Genomic DNA, 20072 nt, shown 5'->3' on the forward strand with positions numbered 1-20072 from the left:
ATTGGGCAGTCAGAAACATCTAGCCTTCGAAACCGTTGAGTTTAAAGCATTATCAGAAATTAAAATAAAAGCGAAATACTACCTATATGCAATAACTACTTTAAGTATCGTTAACTTTCACGAAAACAAGGCCTAGCAAGTTTGGCATAAAATTATTAACAATTCTATGTAAATATAAAGAAAAACTCGCAGTTAAAATCAATACGTTTTTAGATCATGAATTTAAGCGATTTTTAAAATAATATTAGTTATTAAAATTTAAAAAAAATATCTCTCAACGGCTGGACATTGGACTCGTTGAAGGGGTATAATCCCAATGGACCGAATTCCCAATGAACCGAAATCCCATTCAACCGAAATACGAAAAACTAGATAAGAAATTAGCGGAAGTTGAAGCGGAACGGCGGGTTTTCGAACCACTGGCATTTGCGTAGAGGATCCCCTCATGCAAAAGTCCAATTGACGTCATCAGGAAATATTTTCTAATTTAAAGCGCCGGAACAATGTCTCCTTAATTGCTTTCCTGATTAACTTCGCAGTCTAAACTTCCACAAAACGCTCTGGAAACTCTATAATTTTTTTGTTTTTTATGCTTAAACCGCTTTGATGTGGTTTAAGACCAAGTTCTAGTTCTTGGTCGACGACAAACATTTCCGGTTTTCTTTATCATTATTTTATCATTGAAATATTCAACCGTGCTAAAAATAATATTTGCGATCGAAGAAGTGAAGAAACAAAGATAGGGCGTGCCTGAAATGTTACTTCCTCGCGTGATGTTTGTTTCTATAAATTTATAAGGAAATACAACTAATTCGGATAGTGCCCTGTACTGGTCCATAAATATGAGATTTACGTTGATGGAAGTAATATTTAAGACACGCCCTATCTTTGTTTCTTCACTTCTTCGATCGCAAATATTATTTTTAGTACGGTTGAATATTTTTCATTTCAAACTTTCTGTTAGAAAAGTATGTTTCATATTCAGTTAATGAGAATTATTAATAAGAAACAATGTACTCGAAATATTTTCCCCGTGATTAGGGAATGCAATGGGCAATAGGAGGCTTCATGGTAAGTTTAAAAATGGCTTATTACTCGAAAGATTATATAATTTATTTTTTCTGTTCTTATAAATTTATAAATAAATACAAGGTTATCCATCCCGTTTCCAGGAGAGATGTAAATAAATACAGGTCGTTGCAAAAAGGGTGGTAAGACAGAAGTACAGTGGACTCAATGACATTTTGCCGTAGGAGCCATTGATTACAAGTTAGGATAGGAGTTTTATCGGGATGACCTCTAAATTAAATTAGAAGTGTTTTTGCGCGAATTTAAGCTGTCATCTCTAAGGCACTCTTATAATAACAGTGGCCCTTAAAACAAAATGTTATGGAACATTTTCGACTCAAAATTGCTAATAAAATCCACTTTACTTCAATATAACCACCGTTTTTGGAAAACCTTTTATAAGATTTACGTTAATTTTTTATTTGTAATACTATAAAATTAGCATAAACAAACATTTGCAGTTTTATTAAAAAACATTAGAGGTCGAAACTAAAAATTTAACTATTATTACGGGAACTGTTTTTGCCCTTTTAAATAATGAAATATTCTTATTATTCTATAACAGTATGAAAATGTTGGTGATAGATTTCAGTTCATGAGTGAATATTTGGCAAAAACGTATTAGACTCACTTATTGGACAAATCCATTTGGTCTAGCTCGTCAATGATAAATTGTGCTATTTTGTAGGGAAATTAAACTTGTCAATTGCAATTTAGCGTTCAAGACATATCGAGACGAATGCGCTGCAAGTCAATTTAGACATAAAAATTCGCTTTCTAAACCTGGGAGAAATAATCTTGTGAATTTTCAGACATATCATATTACATTCCTTGACTTCACGGGGAAACAAATCCCAAAACTGATTGAGAACGTAACTAGGATGTCGTATATGATGTCGTCGGTGACCAGAACTGTGACTTTCTCTTCATCACCCATAGCGCAAGAATCAGCCTCATTGGATTTAATTCAAATAGATAAAACGGTATTGACTTTTTAGACTTTCTTACAGTGGTCGGATTTTATTCGGAAATACTGAAAAAAATCCTTTTAACATTGCAAAATCTCAGTTAAATTAATATAATCCTGAAATCAAAGGGTAGTTCATATGGAAGAAATGTGATAGAGTTAACGATTTTTAGATAAATTAAGAAATTCCATGTAAAATCCTAGTCAGACCAGGAATCTATATCGATATAAGTCAAAGTCCTGACTTATTGACTGACTGACAGATTTATCTAGTAAGATAAAATTTTGCAGGGATCTTACCCTTAAGTACTAGTTATGCTTTAAAACGGATTTTTTCCGTCCGCCGCCATCTTGAAAAATGGTTGCAAGAAATGTATAATATTTTCATTATGGAATAACGTATTCTACTGATTTCACTAAAATTTAGTACACTGATTTAATATATCCTGAAGTAAGATGAGACTAGAAGTAAAGAGCTCTAGCATTGGTAATAGATCCTGGCACTAGTGAACAAATTTGAGGATTTTATGCCGCTTCCATCGGACCCCCTTCCCCGGGAATTGGGGTATGAAAGAAGAGGCGGGTCATAGCGACAGAGGTAAAAAGGTATTAAGTATTTTTCGCCGTCCTCGTCAGCAACGTCATCAAAACGTAGTTTAAGTGAGTCAATTAGATTTTTTAAAATTTTCGATGCGTGTTGGAGGGAGGGGCTCTGTACTGGGCTATGAGTCGGACTGTAGTAAACACTAATCGTTCTCCATTCCTACTTCTAAAAATACATGACAAAACAATATGACAATTCGAAAACGAGAGTATAGCTTTATTAGACTGCAGTAAAGGTTAACTGATATTCGATAATTCTTCATTGTATATATGTACTAGATGTTACCCGCGGCGTCGCTCGCGTGTAATAAGAACTTCCATCAAAATGATATAAAGAATGGGTAGATTTTACTGATGACCAATATTTTTGTAGCACCCTAGGAGCGAAAGCACTCGGCGTTGCCCGTCAGCCCGTCGGGGCTTTTTTATTACTTTTCATGCGGACATTATTCCATAAAGAAAGGTTTTTAAATTTCTGGCCGCCATTTGAAAAGATGGCAACAAATCGAACCCAAAAGACCATTCAGCCCGTTTATAGGTTAGATTAAACCATTATAATAAAAAATTGTGAAATCGGTTCAAGATGGCGGTAGATTGAAAAAATCTTTCTTAGTACGCGCCTACCACTTATGAGTAACGTTCCTGCAAATTTTCAGCCTTCTAGGGCAAGCGAAGCGGTTTGGTCTGGGCGTTGATTATCAGTCAGTCTGTCAGTCAGTCAGTCAGGACTTTGATTTAGATATAGATATTCCTGGTTATACTTCTTAAATTTAAATTAAAATTTCTTTTCTTTTTTGCCTCGCTGATAAATCCTTTTTTTCAGGTTCTGAGTTTACTTTTTGTAGCGCTAGCGTTTTGTTCTTTGTTTTTACTTTTTACCAAGGAATCAAAATGCAATTGTAGAACACTGACTGTCTGGCTAGATAATATTTGGGATAATTATGGAATTATATTTTCTGAACGTGAGTTGTTTTTCACAGCTAGCGATTCCTTGGAGGACAGTAACTTTTACAATATTTTAAACACTTTGGCAGCCAACGATAAACCACCGATTTCTTCGAGTGGCAGATTAGCACTTGGAAGTTGGCTAATTCTAGTGTTGCTGATGATGATTGAAATCGGGAGCAATTTAAAGTCCAGTTTTTCCGTTGTAACTTACGATGTCATAGACGGCTTTGATGATCTTTTGAAATCCGAGAATATTGACGTCCTAACATTTGAACGATCTTTTATCGTGTTTAAATATTGTGTAATGGTAAATTTCATCATGGAATAAAACTTGCGGAATAGTTTGACCCTAGAATATTACGCCAATTTATATCATAAGAATATCAAACCACCCGTAAGCGTGAATTCACAATAAGACCACGGGTAATCACCATTGTACAAGGGCGCCAGAGAGAAATTTCAGGTTCTACGCCACCTAGAGGGAAAACGAAGCAATTCTCTCCGTCCCGATTCTCCCTACCACCTTATAACCCGGAAATCTAAGCAGTCGTCTGCTTCTGCAATAAATGGCAGCGGTAATCGGCTTAGTACTAGCTTTTAAGACTTAAGTTGTTTGTTTAAGATTAGGAACAGCAAATTATCTCGAATTTTTAAAGAAAATGGGAAACTCTTAGTTATAAGTGTACACAGTACAACTGGTTTCTTATGAATAGGAAAAGTACAAAAGATAAAAGTGTAGGATGCCGCATGCCTTTATTACGCGAACTTCAAAATCCACGTTTTAGCCCCACTAGCAGACGACAATGTTTGTTATGATTGCAAGTATTAATAGAGGTAGAGCTTATAATAGGTAAGAATAAGATATATATTAATCCTTGTATTTATTCCCAAGCTTCCGGTAGCATCCCTTGCGCGATTTGAATAAAGTTTCCCTTATGTGCCACCAGGAAGATTTGTCTCCCGAGTTTTACCTAGACAATGCCTGCCACATGGCTAATTTCCCGCCGATTCACGCTTACGGGTAGTTTGATATGCTTATGTTTATATACTTCTCTTATTCGAAGGCAAAAGACGATGGCTATAATGAGAAACGGATTGAAGCTTACGCTAGATTATGCAAAGATACGGAAAACCCTAAAACATTAACGGATCTAACCTTTATACCGGAAAACAATCGCAAAAATTCGAAAAAGGGAACCGCTTTGTTGACGACCATGATTGAATTGGAAAGACATATTCGGGGTCAATTTAAAAATATTATTCGGAGTAAGAGACTATTTTACTTGGGGAAAAGGTCAACGGTCGATGAAATGACGTACTTCCTCATTTCCGAAAATGTCTCCAATAATGCGTTTCTAAGAGAGCTGATCATAAAAAGGTAATTTGTCGTAATTGATAGGTTCGCTAATGGCTTTGACCACAGGTGAAGATTTTGGCTTTAGCTTAAGTTTTCTTTCAATCATCCTCTACTTAGCGTGTAAAATATACCTTTAAATTTTTACTCAAATGTTTTTCCCAACACTTTTCAAGTGGACCTTTTCTCTGTTTTAGCGCACTGGTGCAAATGGAGACCAAAGCGATGGCGTATAAGGGATTTGAAAGCAAATACATTTTGGATGTTATTTTGTGGAAGAAGCCTATGGATACAGCTGAATCCCTCGATTTGGAAAACTTCAAGGTTATCTTTGATCTATGGCTACTATGCATTTGTGTCTCTTGCTCAGTATTATTAGTAGAAATGCTTTCTCAATGTCCGACATTGTGGCGAAAGATATCAGCTAGAAGATGTTGGGGTGGCGTAGCGGTTAGCGCTTTCGCCTCGCAGCAAGAGGATTCCGGGTTAGATCCCGGACTGTGTCAATCGGGTGAAAATCTGGCAACAAATCCTTCTGCGTAGAGTTTGCAAGTTCTCTCCCTGCTTGTTAAAAGGAGTTTTCCTCCGCGGTCTAACCCGGTTTCTCCTTTCCATCAAAACTCGCAAAGGTTAACAGGTAATAGTTAGTATAGGGCGCTGTAGGTTAGCTGTGGCATAGGGGCTAGCCACCACCCCTCTATGCATTGTAAAGGGACCCACCTGTAAACAAGCCACAGGCTTAGTGTGGAAATCCCTTCGTAGACAAAGCCTAGATTATTATTATTATTATTAAATCGTTGTCAAGTACATTAAATTAAAGATATTTTTTGATTATATAATTCGTTCGGACCCCAATCATTTTCTCCTGTGATGGGTTTACGGTTTTTGTTTTCGTTACAAAAAGTCCGATATACAAACCATAATTGTGGATGTATGGAAAAATCTCATAAAAAATATACGTAAATTACGCACCTTTTGGAATGTTAGAGCCGTTCTATACAACGAAATGGCGACACGTTGTGTTGAAACGATATAATATTTTAGCTTGGTTCACAACGATAGTGCACAGTTCTCATTCGAGAAAAGTGAAGTAGAAATTACTAAACACTAATGACTGTATGAATCCTGCGTATGGATTTGCAATTAAAAATACTGTACGCTATCAGTTTGTCGTGTCTTAAACTTTTGTAAACATATATACTGATTACTGAAATAAAAAAAGGGAATAATCACCCTAATATTTTGTGAATAGCGGTTTTCAAGTGTGTTGGAATACTTTTTTAAATTTGAATCTCCATTAGAAACCCCTTGCGATTAATTCAAACATTAGAAATATTTTTTTATTTTAATTTAACCACTGAATTTAAAATTTTCTCATAAGTAAAATTAATGAAAAGCATAATATTAAAAAATATCCTTCATGATTACTTAGCTGTCGTCTCGATTTTGGCTTTTTTAATATTTTGTCCTACTATAACGAGATTTTACTATCTCACTCCTTAAACCCAACTTATTATGTACTATTTCTGGTAAATAAACTACCACTGTTTAAATAACAGCAATTTTTATTTGTAGTTGTCAGTTTAATTTATAAACACATTTTGTTATTATTTTTTCATTGAAAATTTAATCCTCATAACGATTCCATCAAAGTTTCATGTATACACCGAATGAAAAATGTCGACGGTTTATTTTTTAAAAGTTTCTTGTGTTTTTAATTTATTTTATTGTTATTTTTTTTTAATATTAATCATTTGGACACGAAATAGAAGGTTCTTCTTAAACTACGGAGATATTTTTTACAGATGTCCGATGTGTGTAAAAAAATGCACCGGGGAAACCAAAGAAACAACTGGACATAACGTTTCCTATTATTTGTTACGTTATCGCAAGGCACGAGTCTGAATTTTCTTAGTTATATACAAAGACTTCGTCAACATCTTATTTTTTTTTTTTTAGAAAAAGTTTTATTTTGTTAAAGTTCAATGGTGATACACGTCATATTCTGACTTTGGCTTCGGCGTTCTCACCATGTAGAATGGCAGACTCGAAAGATCTTTGGCTATAACACCAAAGGAAAATTACGACGATAATGTTAAAAATATCAAATAAAATAATATACGAAGTAGAAAGATTTTCATGCTGATATGGTCATTTGTCGTACAAAATTTAAAAGGGCATTTAAAAAAGATTTCTGACTTAATTCGTTGTCAAAAAGCGGTTACAGTGAGCAAATTGGATTTTGAGAACCGTTTAAGAATAAAGAAGACCTTCAACTTCTTCATCATGATGACACAAGCGATTAGGTATTACTCTCACAACGCAATCAATCAGTTTAACGAGTTTTGAAGTGGTTTGAAAGTGGTTTTTGTGTTATTCAAAAAAAGGTGCAAACTAAGCACCAAATACTGTTAGAAATAATGCTTAAACCCAAAAATATACGATTGTGAATAAAAGCTATTCGGTAACCACTTGGTCAATCGGTTTGCTAACAGCCAAAAAGTATTGGTAGAGTATGTGTACATTCCTACGTAAATTATTTTCGAACTTTACTGTTTAGCCTGCATCACTCACAAACGGCATGTGTCATCCTACCAATCGAACTGGTTTTCAAAATTAGTATATCTTAAAAGATATTAAATAATTAACACCGATAGGTTTTAACTTAACCTGTTCTGAGCAAATCATAAATAGCAATATGACATGCGAACGCATGTGACATCCAATTTTTTCATTCTATTTCATGACCCAAGGGCGAAAATAATAGAAATTTCATAGTTTTTTGTGAAAAACACTTAAAAACTAAATTAACATATACGAGGTCACATGTATTTTAAGTGTGCTTAGTGTCTTATACCTTGTTTCACATCACATCTGTAATCCCTGTCACATTCGGCTTCAGACATTTCTTGGATTTCCCCCGAGTTAGCTCCTTGACCAACTGGCTCAAAATCTTCAGGATTACTTTCGTAATCCACTGGCCCGCTATTTTAGAAAAACACATTTGATTATCTAATGTAGCCTAGCAATTTCTCAATCAAAAGAAGTAAAGAACATATTTGTTTAACTAATGTAGCTTCGTTACATCTCAATCAAAAAATAAAAACCATATTTAACTAATGTAGCATTGCTATTACTCAATCAACATAAAGAACATATTTGATTAACTAATGTCGCATTTGTACTTCTCAATCAAAAGATGTTCATAGTAATAATTTTTTAAGTTAGTTAACACCGCAAAATTTACCTCTCATGATATCCATATATATCTCGTAGCATCCTATCATTATTTTCTTTCATTCGATGGTTGGAAATTTTATTGTACTTCGTCCATTCTCGCATTGGATATGGTTTGAATTCGGAAAATTTGGCCTCTGGTTTTGTAGTAGTATCTACGATAAAAAGGGTCTTTATTATCTTTAAAAAATTGAAATTGCTGCTGAAAACAACGTTCAAACTTCACAAACAAAATACCTTCATTCAAAAATAGGAAATCACCGTAAGTTTTCTCGTGTTGCGGCGACACAGGATGTAGAGGTTGATAATCATGAACAACACCACTATTTCTAGACTGATATGTAAACTGCAAGAAAAGCAATAAATAAGTTATTATAATAAATAATACATATTTTAATTTGCACCATTTATGAACCTTTTTCGTGGCGTACGCTCTTTCTATTTTTTTTGCCTACCTGTTTAGGTGGAAAAGGAACATCGTAGATATGTTGATTTCTTTGATCAGCTGGACGATGAAGACTACTGGTATGACCGGAAGAAGATTCGCTCTCAGCGGAATACATAGAGACGCGCGTCGTAGCGTAAGGCGAAGGATAATACAAGGCTTCCCTTTGCGCTTCGTAAAGCTTTTTTCCAACAGACGTCATTGATATGTTGTCTCCTTTACCATCTCCATTCCCATGATTTTCTGCAACAATTTTAACCAATTAGTAAAACATCGTTTTTTACAAAAAAAGTCTGTACACAAACCTTGCTCGGGATTGGCTGCGTTATTATCCCGTTGCCTGTTACGTTTAAGACAAACGACTAATACAACAAGTACTATGACTAACAGTACAACCCCTGAACAAACAAGGGGTACTACGACTGGTAAACTACGGTAAAAGGACGGCGAAATTTCTGCTGTTAACAAAATCGGGGACACTGTAGCTGTAAAACAAAATTGAATGGTTAAAAATTAGATTTCTATTGATTTTTTAATAAAGAACTAATATTACCTCCACTGGTTGTCAGAGTCGAAAAGACAAACTCGGCTTCGGTTGATCCCGCGGGGTTATGGGCCGACATCAAAAGGTTGTACCATGACCCCGGAGACAATCCCGGTATGACGAACTTGTCCAAGGACGGGTTGACGCTGCTCGATACCATATTCCATTCTCTTTGACCTTTCGATTTCAATTGGACCGCGTAGAATGTGACAGGACAACCACCGTCTTCCCACGCTTGCAAGTTCAACTGGGCGCTAGTCGAGTTCACTGTCAATAACTGATGTTTTGTGGGAGCAACCGGGGCTGAAAAGAAATCAATAATGGAATCCTTGTTTCAAAGATTCAATCGATATTTTGGTTAATGGTTTGCGTGTGACACGATAAGGTATTATTCATCAAACAAACAAACAAAAAAAACCGTCGAACCATTAAAGAAGGTTTTTTAACCACGCGATATAAATTGGTTATCAAACGGAAGTTTATAATTTTTCATTAGAATATAACTGGCAGGTGGCGCTTCATCATTTCGACATCTAAGGCCGTCGTATGATCGATAAGAACCTGAGCAATTTAGCCAGACAGAATTGGGATATAATAGGGTAAGGAGACACTGGTATGTATCTAAACACTGTAACATTTCCTGGGACAGACGTTGAACCTACTTTACATGTATGACAGACACCGCTATTAGACCCCAACCTTAACTGGTTCTCGTTGCGGCTTTCTCAAGGGCAAAGTAATATCGGCAGCTTAACAATTCTACAGGTGATGTGGGTTTTCCCTTAGAAGTTGCTAGTTTTCAAATTAACATTGTTTGTAAAACAACTAATGATTCAAATTTTGACGGAAAGAGTTTCTGTGGAAAAATCTGTTTTATGGTGATTTTGTTACACTCAAATATTGGGAATGATATAACTTTAGTACAACAAAGAAAAACACATCTCCAAAGGCAATGTATAACTATTGTCTGTAAATTCTGAATGTTCAGAATTTACAGACAATAGTTATATATTCATTACCTTTGGCAAATTTCTGACTATAGAGCAGATAAGAATGTAATAACGGATAATTCGAAGCACTTTTGGCTAATGAATGCCTGACTGATGTGTTTGTGTTTTCTAGAGTTTGGTTAACAGCTTCAGGGAATTTTTTTAAAGGGGAGAAAACTGATCATTATTGTTAGACAATAGAATATGTCTTTTTTCTGTTATTCCTCATTTGGCTAAAGGTGACCCCCAAAATGAATCAGCTACCCTGGATTCTTTATACGAAGTAAATTTAAAATCTAGACTTCTTCGATTTTCCAAAGTTTCAATGATAGGGTGAAATGGGGCAAATAACATTGGCTAAAAACAGGACCAAAATGTTCTACGCGATAATTAGCAAGATAAATAATTACCGACTCCCTGCGTAGTGAGACTAATGGTTTCGCTGTTCTCGCTGCGTCCGATAGCGTTGGTCGCCACAATGTAGAAGCGGTAATGAGTCGCGCACGTCAAAGACTGAAACGCGTAAGACGTGGCATCCCCCGAGATGTTGACGTGCTCCCATTCCGCGGCATCGTGCTTGTAATAGATGGTGTATCCTATAAACAGAAATAGACTTAGCCCAAACCCATTATACATTATAAACCTAACGGCCCGTATATCGTCACAAACTGACAAGCGAGCCGCTAAGGGAGTAGCCTAGCTAATGAGAGATAAATAGCTCAAAGGTTACGTTGCCAGAATATCATAAAAAGCTCCAAAACTAATGAAACATCTCAATAGAACCAATGACATTATGAAGTCTCAGAGGCGGAACTAAATAACTATATTTACAAATTACAAACTATGACAGTTTCGTTCAATGAAAGAGAAAACACTAAAGGTATGGAGTTAGTAGTTACGTCCTTAGTATTTGAGTATTTCAGGTGCTATGGAATATATCTGTTGCGAAGTACTGTCGTCACCACTCAACTGCTTACAAATAGTAGCTTTTAGGAATAGGGTGTTTTTGAGCGATTTTGAGTTGAAAATGTAACTTCTATGACATTTTGCCGTGTGTTCCATTTTTTTCGAGTTTGGATTTGAGAACTTTACCAATATATGCCGATATAGGCCTAGGTTTCTAATAATCTGATGAAGCTTAAAATTAGCAATTCGAAAAACTCCACGTTACTCTTACTTTAAATTTTCCTATTTTGATAACGTGCTTGTGTAAATCATTTAACAATGTTGAAAATATAGAACCTCTTCTTTCACAGTATTATACTATATAATTTTGTCTAGTTTGTGATAATTATTTGTGAATCTATTATTAAATTGAAACGCCACAAAACAAGGAAATATGAAGCATATTTTCAAATAGAATTTAGTTTCAACATAAAAAATAATAATAAGGGGAACATATCGTACTTGAAGGACTATAATTTCAAAAAACTATTTCATTCGTATAACATTTTATGTGTGTCGAAACGTCTATAGGTCAGCAATTTATTGAAACACACTTACTGTAAAACGTGCGACATTAAAAAATTGAGTAAAGAGATAAAATTTTTACTTTCGACGCTGAATAGAATTCGTTAGCAAATACTCTAGAAATAGAATCTCAAATATAAACCGCGAAACCAAACACAAAGAAAATACTGCATCAACTACGCATTTCATTCGAATTTGTCGAAATGGGTGTACTCTTGCGAGTGTAAAGAGTTTAACAAACGTGATAAGGCGGGATTTTCAAGCTTAAGCCTGGACAAAGACTACCATTCGCGTAACACCATAATTGAGTACAGATAAAAAAGTCCTATTACGTGTTGGATCGAGTCAAGCTTTGTCCCCTCTTTTCTAAAAACGTGAATTACCTAAACTTCCCAAAGAATATTGAAATGCAGTAGTGTTAATAATGCACTTAAAAGTATAACCATAGCCCTGTAACACTCTCCGTAAGTATGGGTCTGTCGTAAGAGCCCTACAGTATCGACATTATTCATAAAAGACAAAATAGAATAGAGTACTGCTCCATCTCCGTCTAGAGGTTTCAACTACATACCAGAACAGAAATGAGAAAAGCCTACTGGTACTTTCTGCCTTGGTAGAGTCGTGTTATGGGTAGAGCTAAAAATTATAGTAATCAAGGGTTCTGTTTCCGAAAATTCCACCAAAGGAGACGCCCTCTAAAGACTGGTTTTCACTGACGCAAAATACGAGATAATTCACATGCAGCACCAATTTTTCAGAGGTAAGTGAGAAGTTTGGTTCGATTCCATAGCTAGTCGTAAAGTAAAGACGTTTGGCTTGTCGATTCAATTTCTACAAATAAATAGTCACGTAGAATTGGTTGAGAAAACCTAGCGTTTTTAACAAAGACAACAAAGAAAAATCGATGGATTGCCATTGGTGTAATTTTCAACAAAAAAGATAAGCCTTGGTCTAGGGCGCTCTCTTGTATTACGAGCTTCACTAAAACGGTTTGCGTCGTTTTTTTCAGAAACTTGCCACAAAATTATTTTTACACTTCCGTGAAACATTGGCCGGTGAAAATCAGCCTTAAAAGAAATACACCGTTTTCAAAAGAATACGTGTTCGTAGCAAATATCGTTTCGACCTATACTTATGAAAGCTATAATAGGCTTAGGAATGAGTTTATCTTACAATGAAACGGTTCAGTTTTCACGCAACAACGTAACAAATTCGCCACAAAGCGAAGGGAAACTACATAGCAAAGAAAAGCGACCCTTTCTCCGAGTCTCAGCGATAAATTGTCCCCTTATACGACTCAATTTGTTCTAAACGTTACTCGCTTCCAAATCATTTAATTACGCAAAAGCTAGTACTTCTTTAAGGGCTTCTTTTTCTCTCTCTCACTCGTTCTACAAACTATCGCTGTCTCCTATTATTTTAGTCTCATTCACTACTAAACAAAAAAGAGGAACAAGACTGATGGTGCAGAACTGGGTTAATCTCTTCAATCTACACGCTACACCGAACACAATCGATGGGAATAAAGAAATCTTTGAAATAAAAAAAGTTTCTTCTCATTTTCTTCTTTGCTTAGGGGTATGTACATATAATACTACAATAATACTCGTCCCTCTCGGGGGTAGGTTTGAAATTTTTCTCCTTAGAAACTCAGGGACTCTGGGAGTTTCTCGCTAATACCGAATCAATACCGAAAAAGAAAAAAAATAAAAGAAAATTGTACCCTATTTTCGTCTCTTTTATATCCCCGAGATCAAAGTACTTGCCTGTTTTATTTTACTCTTCCCGAGGTGAAAGTGCCTGCTGTTATATAGACCTCGTTTGGGGTCGAGGCTCAATTCTTAAAGCGGTACTTAAGACCTTACCAGTACGACAACAAGTACTTTTATTATCAAAAAAGAAAAAAAAAGAAGACTCATAACTCCATACCTCAACGTCTAATGTAATGTTTGAAATATTTTGTTGGTATGACTTTACTGACGGGGACCTTACTAACAAAACACATCTTTTCTTTCCCATATTCAACAGGGAATGGGATGAAATCTAACACGCGTTCTATTCTTCATTCTGTCTAATTTAAAAAAAAAATTCCTGTTTCAACTAAAAAAAATTGTGATGGATGAAAATTGTTCATGTTTCCATTTTACAAAATGGCTGCAATTAAAATAAAAACTCTTAGGTTGCGCTTTCATTTATGATGAAGTTGTTGACCAAATTTCAATATATATTTTTTGAAATTTATGGAAGGTAACACGTCAAGACATTAAACGAAACGTCATCAAAACTTAGTTTAAGTGAGCCAATAAGATAATTTAAATTTTTCGTTACGTGTTGGAGGGTGGGGCTCAATACTGGGCTATGAGTCGACCTGAACTGATGCGAAATACTAACCGTTCTCCATTTCTACTTCTAAAATTAAATCTATCCCTGTTTGAACCGAATGTCTTCTACAACAATTATTCTATCTGTGAGTTAAATTTACTTCGGACCAAAACCGTTTTCAAGTCTTAATCTCGGACGACGAATTCGAACGACTGCTTCTTGATAAAACAGACTGCATTAAAAATCTAGTTTGTGCATTTAAGTGATCCTTGAAGCTCTTATTCGTTTTGGGGTTTGAAATCAAGAGGAGTGTAGTATCTTATAAGAGGATGGCTATACACTACTCTTGGCGGAGTCCCAATATTCGTGTAGTACTAATCTATTTTCTATAGCAATCTTTTAAATTGAATAGAGTCGATTAGAATGCCCTGCGTAAATTGATCTCGGTTCCGATACAAATGTTCTACAATCGAATATCTTGACATTAGTATCTGACTCAACTGAAAAACGTTCGAAGAATGATACATGTACAGTACATTCATAAATTATTCAAATCCTTTTAATTTAATTGTGTTGGACTGTGAAATACCAAAGTTAGGTCAGATTATGGGGATTCTAATGATGCAGGTAATTCATAAAATATAGATTTAAAAAAATGGCTAAAAGCTTTATTTTGCGTTTTGCACATACTGTTTCTGTTTATTATTAATATTGCAAATTGAAGTTTTTCCTGGTCTACCACGCGATGCCTATGACAGGCAAACTGGATCTGATCAGCGGCTCTGCCTGGGAGTAACAGATTCTGAGTTTTATCACGCGATATCACATTCCCAGCCAGGGTCCAGATTCAACTACAAAAGTTCAACGAAATTCGAGATCGAAATCTTCGTATAAAATACAATATCGTTTTTAACCTCGATTTAGAAATTGAGTTTTGAATTCGGTATGGTTATAATAAATCTACAGAAAAACATGTTTATGAACTCTATACTTCTGTGCTTGATTCTAATACAAATTAAATTCAGGTAGGATTAAATAAGCGCGATTATACCAGTATTTCACTATGAGATCAATCAATGGCTTATGATACCAATGGTCCTTTCGAAAACATGTTTATGAACTCTATACTTCTGTGCTTGATTCTAATACAAATTAAATTCAGGTAGGATTAAATAAGCGCGATTATACCAGTATTTCACTATGAGATCAATCAAAGGCTTATGATACCAATGCTCCTTTCGAATTTAAACTCAACAAAGAATTTTCGACCAATATAGTCAATATAACACTTTAATGAAGGTATGCATGCACTTAAATCATGTATGGCGTTGGTTTTAACCGCATCATTGCTGTCTGTGTCACTAGTGCAATGCATTATTGGTGACGTTGGTGTTCAGAATCGATTTTGAAATTGCATTGTTCATACGAATCAGCGTAGGCCAGCCCTAACCAGAATTGTTACACGTCATTCTGGTTAATAAACGTCTTCCAGTGGACAAGATAATTTTAATTTTACTCATAGCGAATTAATTTATGGGACCACAACCAAAAAACCGTTGCAGTTTCATAGTATACAAGCTGTTCAATTTAGTTTTCATATTGGAATGAAAAAACACAAAAAGAGTTCAAAAATTACCGTTCACTGGCGTCGGGTCGATGTCTCCGTCGGATGGGGAATTCCAGGCTAAATTGACGGAAGAAACGCTGGATGACGCGACCCTCAGAGGCGGAGGTTGAGGAGGATCTAGAAGGAGAAAGAGATGAAGATAAAAAAGAAGAAAATGAGAGAGAGAGAGGGTGTCTAAGAAAACTAAAAAAGGATAAAAAAATGAACAAGCCGTCAAACATCAGTTACAAAAAGAGAAACTTCTAGACGACTTTTTTCCAACAAAAATCATTGATATTATGGTTAAAGTATCACTAATTTTACTTCCATCAGGCATAGACGTAACTTTAGAAGCAGGAATGGAGAACGGTTAGAATCTACTTCAGTCCGTCTCATAGCCCAGTATAGAGCCCCTCCCTCCAACACGTAACGAAAATTTAAAATTATCTTATTGGCTCACTTAAACTACGCGCCCAGATTACTCTGTTCTCCATTCCTGCTTCTAAAATTACATCTATCCCTTCTTCAATACTGTCGTTTATTCCCCTAGCATGAAGATTGCGTTCGCTTATCCCCGTAAATAAAGGATATTACCTCAATTCAATGTCTTTCCCGCTGTAAGGCCCATAGATAACAGCGTGTTCGCGCTGGCTATTGGTCAACTCTTATAAACTAAGCTACTAACATCATTAAAACATTCAGAACGTGTCCAAAGTTGAGGGGCCTGCTTGAGATCGCTTCATACGTCACTAATATATTGTTATGTTTTTTTACCTCTCCGAGTGACGTATGTCACGGAGAGGTTCTAAATTCGACGTGTCTGTCTGTCTGTCTGTCTGTCTGTCTGTCTGTCTGTCTGTCTGTCTGTCTGTCTGTCTGTCTGTCTGTCTGTCTGTCTGTCTGTCCGTTGTTATACCCACGTGACCGCGTTCGCAGTTTGCAGATCGGAGCAAACGTGTATTCAATTTCCAGACCGCATTTACAGTCCCGGAAATTGTATTCCACTTACAGGCTATAACTCCATTGTCTGTCTAACAACTGTTCATTTGTCCACCCCACATGGACACCAGTCTGAACTTTCTAGCTTCTAAACACCACCATCTTCTAGTCTTTCGCCCATTCCACATGGACACCAGTCTGTACACCTGGCTTCTAACACCACTATCTTCTGGTCTTTGTTTTTGTCCATCCCACATGGACACCAGTCTGTACACCTGGTTTCTAACACAACCATCTTCTGGTCTTTGTTTTTGTCCATCCCACATGGACACCAGTCTGTACACCTGGCTTCTAACACCACCAACATCCTTAAGGTTAAGACATACGCGGCGATCGGCTAGGGTTACGAGAAACGTCTAGCCTTCCAATGGAGGGGTCTTCCTCCAAGGTTCACGCAATTGCGATGTTCTTATCTACAGCCGCGATTCGAATCCCTTATATACTACCTATTTGAGTAAGTCGAAGCAACCGGCGTATGCTTCATTTCAAACGCCAATATTAGTCAAGTCTCTCTAGAATGTTTAATTGTTCTATATCAAAACGATGTAACGTTCAATAAGGCAAACAACTGACGAAGAAAATATTTAATATTAATTATATTTATTTTAATATTTAAGATAATCTTGTTTCTCATCTCAAAATTAATACGGAAAGAGTTAAAAAGCAGCTTATTTTTTTGTCTGTGTGTGTCCGTCCGTTGTTACACTAGTGCGTCGCGTTAGCAGTTAGCCTTGTGTTGATGTGTTAAGAAATCATACAGAACCTTAATATTCCCTTTTTACATAATATAAAGTGAATATGTGGAAGTATTTTTCGTAATTATGATGCATTTAGTAGTTTTGTAGCTTTAAAGCTCTGTTTCATTTTGATATTCCAAAGATTTTTTTTAATATTGTTATTTGAAATGGCTGTTTATATATTACTTAAGCTATACGACATCTGTATATAGAATAATCCTTGGTTTAGTGACTTCATGAAGAAACCTAAGACCTAGACTCCGGCGGGTAAAACAAGTATTATCCGCAATAGGCTTAGTGAAACAAAGTGTAAATTATTGAGGCCTGAAGTGAAGTAAACTTTTGGCTTTGATTTTCGTGTCTGAAATGAAGAGACATTAACGGTTCAGAGTGAGCCGAAAGTTAAATACACTCTTAAATAATCAGGTAAAGATTTTATAATAGAAGAAAAGATCATGGTGGCAATTAGATTAGTAAAAGGGCTAGTGGTAAACGAGTAGCTACAGACTTTTTATTCTCTTTACGGTGCGCTATGACTATTAGTGCGTCTGGGTATAATTTAGCTTTGGTGTTATTTAACGTTAACATTCGTGTTGGCAAACTAAGAATATTGTTGAGGTGAGACGAGACGATTGTGTTTACACTGAAAACCAGTTGTGAATGTAGCTACCAGAATATAGGGTAAACAGCTGAAGCGTAGACTTCATTTCCTGTTCTTTTCCCCATTGACTGATTTCCATGTGTCCAAGATTTATCCTTATTGGATGTAAAATGTCGTCTACTTTACTGTTTGCTATGTTTGGAATACTACTTCAATATTTCGTAAATTTTTACTTCAAAAAAGTGAAATAACTCCATATCTGGGTAAATAAGTTTGTAGTAGTAGACCTCTTGACTCGGAGAGGTAATATTTTGGTTTTCCCAACTTGTTTATAGCTTCATTGAACTTTCAAATCATTTTAACAATTGTAAACGCACGGATTTTTGGCTATCGGTGTATACTTCAAAGACTTGAAACCATATAACTTCAAATAACAATTGGACCATGTTCTCCTCCTTTTTCCAGTACACTATAGTTTTCTCGTTTTCTTTTAGTTTGGTCGATTTTTCATTTATTTTTTTGTTCTTTTAAGGTAAAATGACAGGTTAAAAATGCTTTTCGGTCTGGTTTGATGAAAAAAGTATGGGTTTTTCTTTCGATCCAACAAGAACTAGATTGTGAATGATTGGCGAGAAATGAGAATTGTCTTATTATATGGAATTCTTCGTTATTTTTATGTCTGAGGAAAGATGAATAGGGCTATTAAGAGATATATTGCGTTTATATTGGCCAAGTTGAAATGGTCTACTGGAAAAACTATTAACCTATGTTAAAAGTAGGTAAATTTTTTTATACTTATTGAAAAAGTGGAAGAAATGTGGACTCAAGACTAAATAAATTATGGCCTTTTTTTTCAAAAACGAACTCCAAAAACAAGTTTATGTAGTTCTCTGACTTTAATAACCATAACTAGCAATACCGAAACTATAGAACTGAATTTTTCTGCTAGAAAAAGCATGGGTAATATTTCTGGTTATTTTCTAAAAAATGCTGTATCTACCGATTATTATTGAGTCTCGTGATTTTCCCATATCAATTAACCAATAACTTTTATAATGACTTGGATCAAACGCCAGTCACGAGTTTCAGACTTTTTATACCAAAATGCGACAAAGGTTTGACGTCATGATAGTTCAGTGTGTGGTGAAATTTGCCTATTATAATCCGCTTCTAATTTTCAAAACACATTTTTACTTATGTAACACTTTCTATATACCTCTGATAGACTTAATTTAACTTATAATATGTACCTCTCATATTATTGTTAAAAAAATTAGCCTCATCTCATAGAAAAACTGCATTGGCCTATCTATTTTAAAATGAAAAATTTGTCTACTTCAGTCCGATCAGTTGGAAATTTGACTAGAGATCCACACCCCTTTGCCTACATTCGATCGATTTTCTAGTCAGGACTGACAAAGTGAGTTATAAGAAAGTGGATTTTCTATAAACATTCCTGGCTAGGCATTCAGTTTAGCCTGTATAGTTGGGTGACAGGCGTGCAAGACGTGTCAGGGGTCTTTTGGATGAGGATTGGGGTCAAAGAGAAGAGTAAGCGACCTCTACCATTTTCGAGTGTCCGGCAAGAGATCTCCTTGGACGAAGGGCCGGCCCCTTTACGGTTGAAAGCTTGGACAACGATGCTATATTGAGTGAATCGACGTAAGTGGCTCAGTAAGCAATCCCCTGTAAAACTTCCGGTGACGTCTAAGGTCTTGTAGACGAAGGGGTCCGGAGAGTTTTGAATTTTGTATCCAACGTAGTATCCGATTATGCTTCCGTAGCTCGCGTGACTCGGTGGCGGCTATGAGAGAAAGTGGTCAAAAGAGAAAATAATAAGTTGATCAAGATAAAATGCTCCGTTTTCCCCCAAAATCTGTAGGTCTAAAGGAATACTGTTCTTTGAGCCGAGAATGCATAGCTGCCATTGATACCAAGACAACCTAACTCAAATGAATACATAACGATAATAGAGCGTCAGTACAAGTTTATTCATGGACTATTTTCAGGTACATTTCCAAAGTAAGGTTTGGAAGTTGTTTGTCTGGTCCTTGACAAAGCGTGTGCGTCCTTAAAACCCGAGCTTACCCTTTTGAATTTTCCTTTTCTAAGGTATTTTACGAAGTTTGTTCTCTCTCTTGCAAATGTTTGCTGTATGGAAATTAAATTGGTTCAAGTGAAT

General features: G+C 35.8%; 2 protein-coding genes across 3 annotated transcripts in view; one reads left to right on the top strand and one right to left on the bottom strand.

Moving 5' to 3' along the window:
- The first annotated feature begins 729 nt into the window (after positions 1–729).
- On the top strand, positions 730–6381 carry LOC149718441 (uncharacterized). Of its 2 annotated transcripts, XM_089845136.1 has the most exons (9): positions 730–968; positions 1042–1071; positions 1634–1686; positions 1757–1814; positions 1881–2051; positions 3462–3600; positions 3673–3893; positions 4651–4964; positions 5138–6381. In XM_089845136.1, the coding sequence occupies exons 1-9, from the start codon at positions 843–845 to the stop codon at positions 5481–5483; spliced, it is 1458 nt and encodes a 485-aa protein (XP_089701262.1). In that variant the 5' UTR covers positions 730–842; the 3' UTR covers positions 5484–6381. The 2 variants fall into 2 exon arrangements, with proteins under 2 accessions (XP_089701262.1, XP_089701268.1); XM_089845142.1 differs by lacking the exons at positions 1634–1686; positions 1757–1814.
- A 106-nt stretch (positions 6382–6487) lies between these two features.
- The window catches only part of LOC149718442 (cell adhesion molecule Dscam1-like), a 211374-nt gene continuing 197789 nt past the window's right edge, over positions 6488–20072 (bottom strand). Inside the window, exons 17-26 of the mRNA XM_089845129.1 lie at positions 19457–19694; positions 15584–15691; positions 10566–10751; positions 9176–9469; positions 8928–9107; positions 8633–8865; positions 8415–8523; positions 8188–8332; positions 7798–7925; positions 6488–7002 (exon numbers count right to left, since the gene is read on the bottom strand). Of these exons, the coding sequence (XP_089701255.1) occupies positions 6923–7002; positions 7798–7925; positions 8188–8332; positions 8415–8523; positions 8633–8865; positions 8928–9107; positions 9176–9469; positions 10566–10751; positions 15584–15691; positions 19457–19694 (1701 nt within the window). The 3' untranslated portion in view covers positions 6488–6922. The remainder of the gene's footprint in view (positions 7003–7797; positions 7926–8187; positions 8333–8414; positions 8524–8632; positions 8866–8927; positions 9108–9175; positions 9470–10565; positions 10752–15583; positions 15692–19456; positions 19695–20072) is intronic.

The sequence above is a fragment of the Phalangium opilio genome, unplaced genomic scaffold, assembly GCF_054372755.1.
Source record: "Phalangium opilio isolate 3A_F unplaced genomic scaffold, DU_Popi_V2 ptg000002l_1, whole genome shotgun sequence".
Lineage (NCBI taxonomy): Eukaryota > Metazoa > Arthropoda > Arachnida > Opiliones > Phalangiidae > Phalangium > Phalangium opilio.